Raw genomic sequence first — 15,007 nt, 5'->3', positions numbered from 1 at the left:
CTGTCACCAGGCTGTATCTCATGAACCGTGATAATTAGACAGTTGAAATTTTCACAGATGATGTATTTCTGTTGCCGCTATAACAACAAATACTAAAAAACAGAATAAAATAAATGTTTAAGGGGCCTCCCATAGAACAAACGATTTTTTTTTTGCCGTTTTTATAGATAATGGTACGGAACTTACGGAACCCTTCGTGCGCGAGGCCCACTCGCACTTGGCCGGTTTTTAAATGATACAAACTTATCCAATTAAGAAAAACGCAAATATTAATAAAATGTGAGGTCAGTACAGGTAAGTTAGCTACGGGACAAGTGTAACTGACCTTCATACGTATTACGTAAACTACTTAATTGAGATTGAGATATTGACACTGCTATGACCTGTTGTCATGAGTAAATAAACGATCAATTGAATTTTATTACTAAAGGCATAGATTTATAATTAGCATAGACACACACCGTCCCCCAAATGACGGCCATTTGACCACCCCATCGGTCGGTGGGTAAGCGACCCGCGACAGCCGCCGCAGCCGAGAGGCGGTAGCAACGTAGTGATTATATGCTCTTTGGCGGTAGCGGCCCCTCATACCCCCCTGACATTTCCAGTCAGTCCCGGTTATAAATTAAAAATACAAGAAAGATGGTTGTTTGTGCGGTGAATGAGTGTCACAAGACATCAGTGAATAAAAACAAACAGCCTGATATAACATTTCACGCGTAAGTACCTATCGAGTTTAATGGGATATTTTTACGTAATTGTAAATACAAAAATCCAAATTTTCGTCAGCCGCCATTACTTATAAATGTTGCCAGGTGATATGAATCTTTTTTCCTCGAAATGAGGCATGACGATTACATTGATAAAATTAATATGCTTACTTTATGTTACTTGTATGACTATAGAAAATTATAGTCTTTTTTAGTTTTTCATTATTTTATTTCAAATTATGTTTTGTCTTTTATAAAATTACAGTTTAAATTCATATTTTTATTTTGTGTAATATTCGTTTTAGATTTCCGACTGATCCGCTTCTATCTGCGAGATGGACGTTAGTTCAGCTACAGTTTCAGGGCTATTGATATGTTGCTAACAGAATTTTAACGTCACTCTTTGTCAATTGGGAACGTGCACGACTGTCACGCAACCTAGTGTCCGCAAGTCTAGGGGAAAACGTCAATTCACTACATCTTATAAAACTACTCCAAAACTAAAAACTACTGAACGGATTTTCATACGACTTTCATCTATCAATAGAGTGATTCTTGAGGAAGGCTTAAGTATATAACTTGTTAAGGTTTTGTTTAAATTGTTTGAAATATAACGATGTTGTCGGAAAAAATCACGCTGGCTAGGAGCTTTAATCGAAAACGCTGCCTAATCCGTTTGAGCTATAACAACACAATGTATGGTGGGGTTGTTTCTCATTCATAGGTCTACAAAAAAGTCCGCGATTGAGTTTGATGTCTATCTTTTAAGGATAACTTACTATACATATTCGTAACGTCTAGAAAAAGATCACGTAATATGTGGCATTTGCAAAGCTATTTAGATGGATACATTATTAACAATTATCAAAATAAATACGTTAGTTATATTAAGCATTTCATACAGCTTACAATGGTCCCTTACACCATACAATTTAAATGAATATTTCAGGAGTAATCGTAAATCAAAGTTTCATTTCGAGCCATATAATTGTACGAAATGTTAAAGACGATATCCGCAGTTAGTTCAAATTTTTAACACCTTATGCGCTGGGATCGCTTTACTTACCCCCACCATGCACTCCGCACGGTGCCAATTGTTATTATTTTGTGCACATTTGTAAAAAAAACATTTATTTATAGTTGGTCAAACCAATTTGTCAGTAAATAAGAACAATAAAAACTATACTCATCCTTTTCTTTTGGATGCTAGTACTAGTGTAAGACAAAGATAGTATGACTCCCTCTGTCTATGTTTGAAATGAGATAGCCCTTTGACAGACTATATTTAAACCATTGACATATATATGTAACGACGGACCTTACGGGTACTAAGAATGGCGCTAGTTCAGTGGTGTCACTCTCGAATTCGAGTCAATCGTGCAGTCTAACGCAACTAGTTGCAACCAATCGCGCGCGTGATGCGAACTCATCAACCAATCGCGTTGCGGCGTTAGACTGCACGATTGGCTCGAATGCGTGACACTGCTGTACTTGCCCCATTCTTAGTGTCCGTAAGGCCCGTCCTTAGATTTAAATGTCAATGATTTAAACCTTATTTCACAAAGTACAGAAATGCAAAGTCCCTAAGGGACACCTTGAAAGCTTTTGCTACAAATTTAATATCTACATACACACTTCCAAATGATTGATAGCCAAGTATAAGGATGTGGTTAAAATTCCTCTACTTTGAGGGGAATAAATGAACACTGGTAACCCATTTTTGTATATGTGCGTGTCGCTGAGCGTAAAACACGAGCGTCACACGCACACATCAATCGTGTTTCGGCTTCACTTTTGGCAGATTAGCCTTAGGCCGCCTTTACACCTGTAAGTTTTACTTACGTAAGTAGGGACACAGCTATACTATAGAGTGAGAGATGAATATCATTATCTCATTCTAACAAATAGCTTTGTCCTTACTTACGTAAGTAAAACTTACAGGTGTAAAGGCGGCCTTAAGAGGACTAACCAAGGACTAACTGTCTATGTGTGATAGGTCAGTGGTATATATAATATACAAATACTTGAATGAATACACAGAAAACATCCATGACTCTATGAACAAATATCGGTGCTCATCAAGCAAATAAATACCCCTACCGGGATTCGAACCCAGTACCATCGTCGGCTTTACAGGCAGGGTCACTACCCACTAGGTCAGACCGATCGTCAAAAAATATAAAACTAAACAAATACTGAAAAACTGAAAAGTCGCTCCAACTCTTACTACTACTATTAACCTGTCAAGTTACCAACCCATGCCTAATACCTACGTAGTGATTATATGCTCTTTGATACCTACCAACGTACCACCGCCTATAACACCACCCACTTACTCTTACTAAACCTTCAGTTTTAAGTTTTTGCACTAGTCCACTAGATGGCAGCCCCTTCAACGCAACAGGAGTGTGTGCATGGCCTTAGGCTTTCCCGCGAAAAATAAAAAAATGAAATTTCTTTATCGCTCTAATGTGCAAGAGCACAGGGAATAAATTTAAATTTACGATTATTTATGCCACAAAGTGGCAGACCCTCTGTTGACGCGCACCACGCACGGCGTCTTTAGGGCTTATTACATTTATCCTGCCTTCAGCGCCGATTACATCGTGAGAGTCAGAATGGCGGGTGTACCTACATAAAATTAAATGAAAACCATACCATACTTTTGTACCTAATTTGTACTATTTAGTACCTCCTTTAAAAAAAATTACTTAAAGTTATTACCAAAAAACAGTACACCCGCCATCGTCAGAATGGCGGGTGTACTTTATTTCGCTATATTCCCGTGGTTATTGATACATTCTATAAAAGCCAAAGTTTTGTACCTTCATATTCAATTATAATATGAGCTTTTTTATTTATTTGTGGTTTCCAAGTTTTACTCATTTTTATATTTATATTTTGCTTGCTATTACACTTTTGCAGGCGTTATAATTTTTCAAGTTATCGATCTCATTTTTAAGAAAAAACGCTAAGGTACAATTCTTTTTATTATGTCAGGAATTAGTACCTTTAATGTTTAATATGTTAAGATTAAATAACTCAGTAAATCATGTCTTAAAAAAGGCTAGGTGCCAATTCAAAGAAATCTTCCTTAGAAAAATCATTTTTTAGACATGATTTTCTGAGTTATTTGAACTTAACAGATTAAACATTAAAGGTAAATCATGGCGTAATAAAAATAATTGTACCTTAGCGGTTTTTCTTAAAAATTAAATCGAGAACTTGAAAAATTATCATCATTGGCCACGCCATCTGTTGTAGATGCTTGTTGCGGCGCTTGTGGGTTTAAGTGGCTGGGCATCGCCGTTGGTGGCTATAAAGTCCTATAGCAGCGCGACATTTCTTTCCACATCGATCGCATACAAATCGTGAGTTCGCAGGAGGTGGTAGAGCACGACGAAGACTTTTCTGCTTAAGGTGCTCCAGCCAGTCATCGTCGTGCTTTGATATTCCGACTTTAATGTCGCGACGCCATTCCGGTCTCATTTCGGCGCGTTTCTCCCAACCGTCGGTCCGAATGGCAAAACTGTCCATGTCCCGCTTGCAGGAGTCCTTAAAACGTAGAGTTGGACGCCCAACAGGTCTTTTTACGTCCGCTATCTGACCCAGCATTACTTGGCGTGGTAATCTCTCAGGGTCCATGCGATGAACGTGACCGAGCCAGCGAAGTCTTCTCTGCTTTAACATTGCAGTTAAGCTGCAGCAATGTGTTCCTGAGAGTACTACCTCGTTACTAACTTTGTCTTGCCAAGTAACTCCAAGTATAGTCCTCAGGCAGCGCATATGGAAAGCGTTGAGTTTGCGTTCTTGTTTCGCGTATGTTGTCCATGTTTCTGATGCGTACAGCAATATACTTAGGACGCAGGTCTGGTATACAAGGACTTTGGTATATGTAGTGAGCATACGGTTTCTCCATACGCGCGCGAAAAGCCTCCCAAAAACAGTTGATGCTCTGCCTATCCGAGTATCTATTTCCTTGTCTAGAGATTGTGACTGGGTGGTGGTAGAACCAAGATAGCAGAAATGGTCGACGACATCGAGTACAGCACCGTCGAGCATGATTTCCGGAGACTGGTTTACGCCTTGCACCATGATGACAGTTTTCCTGGTGTTTATGCTCATTGAGAACAGTCGACAGGCTCGACCAAATCGCGTCACTAACTCCTGAAGTTCATTTTCAGAGTTTGCAACTAGTGCAGCATCATCCGCATACAGAAGTTCTCTAGCAATCAAGTCTAGACGCTTGTTTTTCGACTTGAGAAGACTAATATTGTACAGTTTTCCATCCTTTCTAGTATGCAGGTGTACTCCGACGTCGCACCCTTCAAAAGCAGTCAGAAGCAGAGCAGAGAAGAATATATTAAACAGTGTAGGTGCTAGCACACAGCCTTGTCTGACTCCACGGTTTACACAAAAAGGCGCCGACTTTTCACCATCAAATATAACTGAGGCGTTCATGCCATCATGGAAGGACCTGATCAGTGACAAAAGTTTAGGAGGACATCCAAAAAAAAAAAAAACTAAGCCAAAAAATTAATTAATTATTGCTAAAAAATTATAACGCCTGCAAAATTATAATAGCAAGCAAAATATAAAATGAGTAAAACTTGGAAACCACAAATAAAATGACTCATATTATAATTGAATATGAAGGTACAAAAATTTGGCTTTTATAGAATTTATCATTAACCACGGAAACAGCGTTCCCGCCGACCAAATTCTGACTGTCAGGTTGGCGGGTGTACTGTTTTTTGATGATAACTTTATGTACCGTGAGATACAATTTTTTTTAACGGAGGTACTAAATGGTACAAATTAGGTACAAAAATATGATATGCTTTTCAATTCTTTTTATTTAGGTACACCCGCCATTCTCTCACATTACATCCACACTTCCCGATATCGGACCCGAAATCAGTCCCAATTTCACGGATTATCAGCACATCGTTAACTATTACGAATCCGCCGGCTTCTTTATACAGTTAAGGGTATTTGCACCAAGTGCAAGTGCAAGGAATAACATGTCTGTGGATGCAAGGGGAAAAATAAAAACAGGAATCCGTTTGTCTCTGACATTGACACTAATGACAGAATACGGTGGCTTGCTCTGGGCTTTGCTCAAGGACTTTATATAAAGTCCTTGGCTTTGCTTTTCTTTACTTTTACTTATTTGTAAAAGTGCGATCGGTATTAGCGCTCTAAATAACTGTTTATCTTATTTATTTAATTTGGCTATTCCTTGTTTTATAAAATGGGGAAAGATGAAGTTTCTGTTAAAAAACGACGGAAAATGAACACCTCTGTTTCAAACGATAGCTCCAAACAATCGCCAGGTGATGTGTATAAGGTTAGTTGATTTCGAAATAGATATTATACGAGTGAAATATGGTAGTGCTTCAAAAAATGATTTCATACTTCTTGCAGCGTGTTGTAGATTTCGAAGAAGCTGAGGCTCTTACACGCCCAGCTGATAAGGACGCCAATCTATTTAAAAAAATATGCCAAGATATTCGACAGCTTTTTTCTGATATAGCAGAACTGAAAGAAAAAAACTCTGACGAGGTACGTGTTTGGATGTTTGATTAATTCTGGTCAATAGATTCTGCATAGTTTAATAATGTGTTCATTTTAATTCTTATAGGCTAAGGAAAAAATTAACTCAAAAAGGGTGGAGGCATCACTAATGCTGGTAGCACTGAAGAAACTGAACAGATTGGAGAAAGTGCGTACTAGAGCTGGTCGTGACTCCCTCCACAAAGTGAAGCAACAGGTGGACTCTACACACTTACAGTTACAGAACTTGCTCTATGAAGCTGACCATCTCAACAAAGAAGTAACAAAATGTTTGCAGTTTAAATCAAAAGATGAAGAGATTGAACTTGTGCCTATTGATGATTTCTACAAGGAGGCACCATCTGAGGTTTCTAGACCTGTAAGTATTTAGTATCATAATAAAGAACACCTGACACAAAGTTAAAATTTTAACAGGTGTTTAGACTTGTGAATGTGTAGCTTATAAATTCAGGCATGACCTTACTTAGGTTGATAAAATAATATATAAAGATTATTTCTTTGTATCATGTGGCACATATGTAAATCAATAGTTTACTTACAATGATAGGTTCATCATTGGCATTCCCTTAACTATTTGACAACCTGTTTAGTCTAGTGGGTAGTGACCCTCCTATGAAGCCAATGATCCCAGGTTCAAGTCCTGGTAAGGGCATTTATTTGTATGATGAGCACAATGTTTGTTCCTGCTCATGGGTGTTTTCTATGTATTTAAGTAATTAATTATAAATATTTATATATTATATATATCATTGTCTAAGTACTAACAACACAAGCCTTATGTAAGACTTAGTCTATTTGTGTAATAAAGTCCATTATATTAAAAAATATATATATATCTTTATTTTAAAGCTGAAAGTAAAGAAGTCTGTTTGGCAGAAACAAAATAACTTAATATCACATGTGTGTTTGATTTAGTCATAAAATTAGGATTAAACATAAACTAAATAACATAATCTAACAAAATAAGGTAAAAATACCCACCTATGAAGTCCCGCAGGTCTGTCCCCTGCAATGCCCATGAGGTTGGCCACATTCCCTATGGATGGTAATGCTTATTTTTTGGCCTACCCAGCCCTAGGGTCACCCAAAGGGCTGAATGAACGCAACATTTGATAGACAGCTCACCTGTTTCCAGGCGGGTGTCTCTACACTACATCTAGAGTCACCCGAAGGAAGTCTCATGTAGTCTTTTTTTTACTTTGAAAAAGGATAAGGGTGTCACTACTCCACAACCCTTAGGTCGGGCTGGAAATATGTGGTTGTTTGAGAGACCAAGCAAAATAATGATGTCAACAATTTGTTAGAAGTGTGAAGTGTATTTTAACAAATATAAATATAGTGGTGTTTATGTTGCAGGATGTCACTAAAAAAGATGAGCATCAATTACAACTGGCTAGACTGGAGTGGGAGCTGCGACAGCGCAGAGAGTTAGCTGGGGCATGCAATGAGCTGGTGGCATCAAAGGAGCGTGTTGGGGCAGCCATAGCAGCTGCCCGATCCCGCTTGGATGCCCTGGGTCCTCACCTTAATGATGTCTTGAAAGCTACAAAACCTCTCCAAGAGTGCATGGCCCTTCGTCTTGATGAGAAGAGAGATGAATCTCGAGCAGCAGCTCTTCTTCCCCCACCTTTGTTTTTGCTCTATGCCAATGCTAGTGCTTATTCTGAGGCACTTGGAGTGAAGACTGTAACTGTTGGTGAGTACGAATGAAAACATTGAACTATATATTATATATTGATTAGTGAAAGTGGAACATAAAATGTATTTTTTTTCTTACAGGAATTTCTGGCGATGAGGATGAGGCCAGAAGGTTAGACCAGGAGAAAAATGCTGATAATAACTTAGTTCTATCAAATGACTCTGATTCTGATCAAGAAAATAATGATGAAGAACAGAGAGAAAAAAAGAAACGCCATCACAGAACAGCCAAAGTTTCCAAAGAAGAGAAAACTGAAGCCAAAAAGAAAGAAGTCATGAAAAAACATCCTTTACATGTGCAAGTGTCTGTCAAAGTGCAGGATAGTACAGCTTTGCAGTTAGTGTTTTCTTATCTTCTACACTTAAAAATTGTGGTTGTTAAGTTTACAGTTTCTTTGCCAAAACCTGTATCAGGAGTGTCTGCTGCTGACGTGCTGAACGGTCACTGTATACTCAATGAGTTGTATCCTGGAGATGCCGGACAGGATTCACCTCACCCTGCTACATCATTCTTGCTAAAGGCTGCTGGAGTGACTGAAGATTTTCACCATTTCATTTCAGAAGTAGGTCGACCATACATCTGGGCCCAGAGGATGTGTGGCTTAGATTTCATGGCTTTAGTTGTTGATGATGAGAAAAAAACAAGCAAAGTTATTCAACCTTGTCCAAGCCTCAGTGTGTCTACTGTTGAACATTTTATACTCACCTTGAAGAAACGGTTGAAATCAAGAGTAGCACTTATGAAAGAGTTGCAGGAATTGGAGTCTGGAAAGATAGTTCCAGCTAAAGGAAGCCCAGTGAGGTTATCAGGTTCTCTCACACAGTGGCAATCTGTAGGCTGGCCTGAATATAGTCAAGCACCATCTACAGCATTTTTAATATCTGAAGGTCTAGTGAACAGCAACGATATGTTATACAGGGCCATTATTACTAGGCAGTCCGCAAAGTTGATAGCTTTAGTTGTGCTAAAGAGTGATTATCCTAAATCAGCTCCTATTTTCTCATTAACATTATTCTGGAATGGGACACATCATGCAGGCATTGATGACGACATTAGAGATATTGAGCGTATTATCAACAGTGACTGGAGCTCTGAGGATAAACCCAGCCTGACCACACAAATGACAAAGTTGTTGACTTGTCTTGACATACTATTGGAAACTACAGGAACATCAGAGTTTCCACCTGATAAAGTTATGTTCCAACCTGTGCGAGGCAGGAACAGGGCAAAGCCATACAAATTCATAAAGCAAGGAAATGGTATATTCATACAATATTGATTGATTAAGAATTTGTAATAACTTACTCAAACCCAGTTTACCTTAAATAATTAAGGATAACTTTGTCTTTGATAAATTAAGTTTGACAACCTCAATAAAAATTGCATTAATACTCGATTTTTTTATTTAAAAACCTCGCATTCGTAACTCGTCGCGTCAATTGCGTGAGAAGCGCATTCAGAGCCTCGGGCACTCTCGGGAACTTTCGATAGTGGGTGAGCCATGTGCAAGCCATTATATTATTTGTACCTACAGCATTGGCCTAGTGGGCTAGTGGCATGGCGTGCGCCTTTTGGAACAAAGCTCGCGGTTTAAAAGTTGGCTCATACTAATGAGTTTTTAAAAATGTACGAGAAATATCATAGAGTCAAACCAAGATAAGGTGGCAGCGATTTGGACAGCCCAGACAGTGCAAGTATTATTTTAAACGACAAACTTCTATGAAATGATGACGTTTACTAACAGTTGCACAGGCTGGGCTATCAAAATCGTTGCCAACTTGGCTTGGTCTAACTCTGTTCGCTTTTCGGTAGGTAAAGGAAAACATCGCGAGGAGTTGGGACATATTCCAATAAGACTTAGTTTTCCATTTGGAAAGTTGGATAAAGTACGCACGCTTATCACATTCACTGCCAGACAAAAAACGGCGCACTACCCCAGAAACCGGTGGTCTATAGCTGCATACAAAACAACCCGCCCAGCGGGTTGTCCGGCATCTGAACAAAGTTCACGAGCGCCCACCATGTGGGTTCCCGGCAGTGAATGTGTTAAACTGCTGTCCCGCGTGTGATAGAGATAGGAACAGACGGGTCAATGTACCACAATCTTCGTTCGTATAGCATTCGTAAAATTATTTTCCTACTCCTCTACTGTTATCTGTCATTTATGCATTCATTAACACGAATATAAGAACATACATAAAAGGTTTCAAGAAAAGTCTATATTGTCTATTCCTCATAAAAGCTCTTGTGCTTTTATACGCTATAACGTTACTGCGATTAATGGCTACCAACCTAACAAAACCAAAACGAATACAGTTTTAAACTAAGTGCATTGCTGCCAACTTACAAAATATTCATTTGGTTGCATAGTAAAAATAATTACTTCATAAGTCAGAAACACGCATGTGACACCCGTAATATAGCAACACCCATAGACTACGAAGACCGCTTAGCGTTGGTTGTTAGTCTCCGTAGCCTACGGTGGCCAAAATTGAGAAAAAACTGTCCAAAATATTAATTTAGCAAGTAGCAAGTACCAGGGCCTCATGAGTTACGAGGTGTCGCTGACCGGCCGGCCGCGGCCCGGGGCGGGCCGGGCGCGTAACAAGGTATGCTCGCGCGTCTTGGCTATATACTTTTGCTGTGATTTGTTTACCTAAATTAAGATTTATTTTTGTTGACTCGTAGGAAAAATATTGTATGCAACGTTGTATCAGTAGGTCAAAAAATTCTCGTGGCGTATTCCTTTACAATGTTCGCCTACGCCTTCTTATACAACTGTTGCATAAAATACTATATTGCTTACTAGTCTTATTTAAAATGCCATATTCAATCGTACTTGTATTTGTTATTTTTCTCGTGTATATGTGATATCAGGATATGTTTTGGAGGAAACAGGAAAGGTAACAAATGGCAGGAAGCTGTAATATTGTCAATTAACCAGTCAAAAAATAATATGCCAAAATTATGCTGATAAAAATAAGTGTTTATTAAATCAAAACAAAACATTTATAATACAACAGTCTTTATTCTTATTATCATAAAGCAATTAATATTATTTTTGAGGAAATACATAATCACAATTTTGGCAAATTAAAAATAAAATAATGGTTTGAGAGAATACACAGAAATCCTTTCATATAATATTTTCGAGAAACCTTCAAACATAATTTCTATCTTAACCTAAAAATGCCATATTGTTATTGGTCGATAATGAGATCTCTATAGCATTGCATCTATATCGAGATATTACTTCACGAAGTCACTTTACACGATACGCTAAAAGTCCGTAATAATAAAAATGTCATACAAGATACGTGAGTTAAGAAACAATGCTACGTTTTCTAATTTATGTTTTTTTGTTTTTTATTTATTTGTATTTACCCTAAAATGGTGATAACCGAAAGAAATACATGCACAATTTTCTAAAGTAATTTGCGTGGCTCCTCAGAATTGAAGAAGCGGAAGGAAGGTTTACTCTGATGAAACTTGTACTAACATTACAAACTATGAAAAGATACAACCATTTATGACATAAGGGATCCAACACACGTCTAATCTACAACTATCACTTCAAGCGATCACTAGAACAGTCCAACGTCGAGATGTTCGCCGCCTCTACGGTAATACTACGGCTCAGAAATGTACTTACTGCATATAAAAAAATATAATTCACTATTGCAATCTCTGGTAATCTTCATCACTAAAACGACTGTATACATCGATCGTTAATTGATATTTATTCACTTATTCCTTTTATACTTTGTTTTATATTAATAATTTTCTCACTGCGAGTCTGTCGACAACAAAATAAAATCACTTCTCTTTTTGCGTCGCTTACGCTTACGATTAGGATAGTACATAGGTCGCTGGTCGCGTATTGCATTATGAGATCCCGGCCTCCAGCTTCACGTCCATGATCTTGCGCGGCCCCTTGAGGCAGTTCAGCCGCCGCTGCACCGCGTCCCGGTCTGCAACACGTACGTCACACGTTATTGTCGGATGCAACTCTAAACTCGTGACTTTGAAGCATAGGCAAAGAGAATTTCAAATAGAGGTGGATTATCAAAAAAAAAACTTTGTAGCCACAGTAAATTTACTGCCATCTTTCGACACATTATTAAAACTTTTAAAACGTCATTTGACTGTGGTCCTTATTCTTTCACTGTTAATCTATTAGATGGCGCTTGGAAAGTTTTCTTTGACAATCCACCTCTATTTCAAATTCTTTTTGGTATAGGTATCGGTGTCGATATCATCGATATAATCGATAAGGTTGGAGCACATCAAAAAGCTCGGCACCGGATCGGCGCCGCTACAATTGATCCGTTCGCCGGCAACCAGACCAGGGCGGCGCCGGGAGACGCAAGCGCGGTCACTGCGAGCTGGCAACGTACCGCATGTACCGACACGAGGCGATGCCGATAAATTGTCCGTTACAGGATGTAGTTTTCTACAAACAATCTTGAGCGGGACGGTTCACGGTGGTGCCGAGCTTTAGTTGTGCTACGACGCCTATATACAATATACATACACTTGGAGAGCGTGGTGCGATGGTGCGGGTGGAGCGGGTGGCGCTGCACGAGCGAGTGCAGCAGCACCTGCGCGGACATGTAGCGCCGCTCGCACTCCTTCATGTCGCCGAACAGCTCCTCGATGGCAGCCATCTGACACTGCAAACAACATACAGGAAACTGAGAGAACTTTCTACATGTTGCTTTCTGATATTGATTTACAAATTCATTTCGCATGTTCTTTAATTTTTTACGTTTATGTGTATTCACACTCCGTCCGGTATGTCAGCAGGACAGCGCTGTCACGCTTGCACCCTGAAGCAGCGTGCGGATCTGTATCCAATGTTAAGACCGCCTTAGCCTTCTAACCGCAACAATTATAGAACACGCAACAGTATACCATATTGGAATACGTAAAAGTTCAGTTGCAATTGTACTCGTTGTCGGTTATTACTGACTGTGGCAGGTGAAGCGACCTTTTCTGATTTTGTTTAGCGTAAGGCTCCTACAGGCGAAATAAACTCAATATAACTAGAGCAAAGGTAAATACCTGAAGATATAACTGACACAACTTACTAGCTCGATGGCGTGCTCGTAGAGTATTTTATCACAGACCGCGGGGGTGACGCCCGCCTCGTGGAGTCGTCGCGACTCGTTCACGATCCATTTGTACTTTCCGTTCATCAGGGAGACCACTGAAACGAAACACATATATTTTAATAAAATTTTGGCTTAGCTAGGGTTTGTTCAAGATTTCTTAGCAGCTTAAATATATAAAGAGCGGGTCAGCAAAGTTTTAAAAAGACTGGACGCATTGTAAATCATCTGATTTTCGTATTTTACAGGGCTAAAAATCTTCATTTTAGTTGTAACCAGATGATTTTTATTTATTTTTAACCAGGAGTAGTAGAGTTTGTTAAATACTGGTATAGCGTAAAATCCATCAACCACCGCCTGATGTCTCGCGAGGCAGGTGTTCGGCATATTTTTCGAGTGTCATGCGGTTAAGGTGACTGACGAGGCGCCTTCGCCGAGCAACCACAGAATAAATAGTACTATGCCGTAAAGAAATGAAACTTCCTGCACCAGCAGCCCCAGTCGCCGCTCTGTAACGACAGTACCCACCGTTGCGCACTTGCGGCGTGGGCTGCAGCGTGCGCTCGCGGTAGTGCGCGGCGGCCAGGCGCAGCCCCGCCGCCAGCGCCTGCATGGCCTGCACCAGCAGCCCCAGTCGCCGCTCTGTAACGACAGTACCCACCGTTGCGCACTTGCGGCGTGGGCTGCAGCGTGCGCTCGCGGTAGTGCGCGGCGGCCAGGCGCAGCCCCGCCGCCAGCGCCTGCATGGCCTGCACCAGCAGCCCCAGTCGCCGCTCTGTAACGACAGTACCCACCGTTGCGCACTTGCGGCGTGGGCTGCAGCGTGCGCTCGCGGTAGTGCGCGGCGGCCAGGCGCAGCCCCGCCGCCAGCGCCTGCATGGCCTGCACCAGCAGCCCCAGTCGCCGCTCTGTAACGACAGTACCCACCGTTGCGCACTTGCGGCGTGGGCTGCAGCGTGCGCTCGCGGTAGTGCGCGGCGGCCAGGCGCAGCCCCGCCGCCAGCGCCTGCATGGCCTGCACCAGCAGCCCCAGTCGCCGCTCTGTAACGACAGTACCCACCGTTGCGCACTTGCGGCGTGGGCTGCAGCGTGCGCTCGCGGTAGTGCGCGGCGGCCAGGCGCAGCCCCGCCGCCAGCGCCTGCATGGCCTGCACCAGCAGCCCCAGTCGCCGCTCTGTAACGACAGTACCCACCGTTGCGCACTTGCGGCGTGGGCTGCAGCGTGCGCTCGCGGTAGTGCGCGGCGGCCAGGCGCAGCCCCGCCGCCAGCGCCTGCATGGCCTGCACCAGCAGCCCCAGTCGCCGCTCTGTAACGACAGTACCCACCGTTGCGCACTTGCGGCGTGGGCTGCAGCGTGCGCTCGCGGTAGTGCGCGGCGGCCAGGCGCAGCCCCGCCGCCAGCGCCTGCATGGCCTGCACCAGCAGCCCCAGTCGCCGCTCTGTAACGACAGTACCCACCGTTGCGCACTTGCGGCGTGGGCTGCAGCGTGCGCTCGCGGTAGTGCGCGGCGGCCAGGCGCAGCCCCGCCGCCAGCGCCTGCATGGCCTGCACCAGCAGCCCCAGTCGCACGCTCTCGTTGGAGCGCTCTGTAACATTACACACGCATTTGTTATTCACGGTGCTCATTCTTATTTACACGACAATGCCCGCCATTCAAGCGAGGGGGCCAGTTCCGATGTCGCCAACTCGCCACACACTGCACTGTAGGCTTAGCAGGAGAGCGTCGCGACAGTCTCTTTCTCTCTTGGGCGCGTGAGATAGACTATCCGTCCGTTTCGACAAGATCCGAGTTACTGTCAAGACGCTCTTGTGCTAAGCCTACTCTACTGATACTAGAAACGACAATTTCTTCACGAACTATTTGTCCGTCAGCGGGGCACCGCGTCCATTTGCAAATTTGCCGTGAAT

The 15,007-nt window shown here is 41.8% G+C and overlaps 3 protein-coding genes across 4 annotated transcripts in view; 1 reads left to right on the top strand and 2 right to left on the bottom strand.

The window, feature by feature from the left end:
- Positions 1-3,998: 3,998 nt before the first annotated feature.
- On the bottom strand, positions 3,999-5,171 carry LOC133524570 (uncharacterized). Its single transcript, XM_061860654.1, has one exon. The coding sequence runs from the start codon at positions 5,169-5,171 to the stop codon at positions 3,999-4,001; it is 1,173 nt and encodes a 390-aa protein (XP_061716638.1).
- Positions 5,172-5,858: 687 nt separating this feature from the next.
- LOC133524314 (THO complex subunit 5 homolog) lies at positions 5,859-9,377 on the top strand. Its single transcript, XM_061860250.1, has 5 exons — positions 5,859-6,060; positions 6,138-6,275; positions 6,355-6,645; positions 7,644-7,983; positions 8,067-9,377. Exons 1-5 carry the CDS (start codon positions 5,965-5,967, stop codon positions 9,263-9,265), a joined length of 2,064 nt encoding a protein of 687 aa, XP_061716234.1. The 5' UTR covers positions 5,859-5,964; the 3' UTR covers positions 9,266-9,377.
- Positions 9,378-12,520: 3,143 nt separating this feature from the next.
- Positions 12,521-15,007, bottom strand: part of LOC133524312 (serine/threonine-protein kinase ULK1) — a 54,625-nt gene continuing 52,138 nt past the window's right edge. For both annotated transcript variants that reach the window (XM_061860246.1, XM_061860248.1), the window contains 3 exons: positions 13,626-14,685; positions 13,077-13,195; positions 12,521-12,659 (listed from right to left, as the gene is read on the bottom strand). In XM_061860246.1, coding sequence (XP_061716230.1) covers positions 13,108-13,195; positions 13,626-14,685 — 1,148 coding nt within the window. In that variant the 3' untranslated portion in view covers positions 12,521-12,659; positions 13,077-13,107. The remainder of the gene's footprint in view (positions 12,660-13,076; positions 13,196-13,625; positions 14,686-15,007) is intronic.

The sequence above is a fragment of the Cydia pomonella genome, chromosome 13, assembly GCF_033807575.1.
Source record: "Cydia pomonella isolate Wapato2018A chromosome 13, ilCydPomo1, whole genome shotgun sequence".
Taxonomy (NCBI): Eukaryota; Metazoa; Arthropoda; class Insecta; order Lepidoptera; family Tortricidae; genus Cydia; species Cydia pomonella.
Note: the sequence above shows the minus strand (reverse complement) of the source record. Positions and strands in the feature narration are given on the sequence as shown.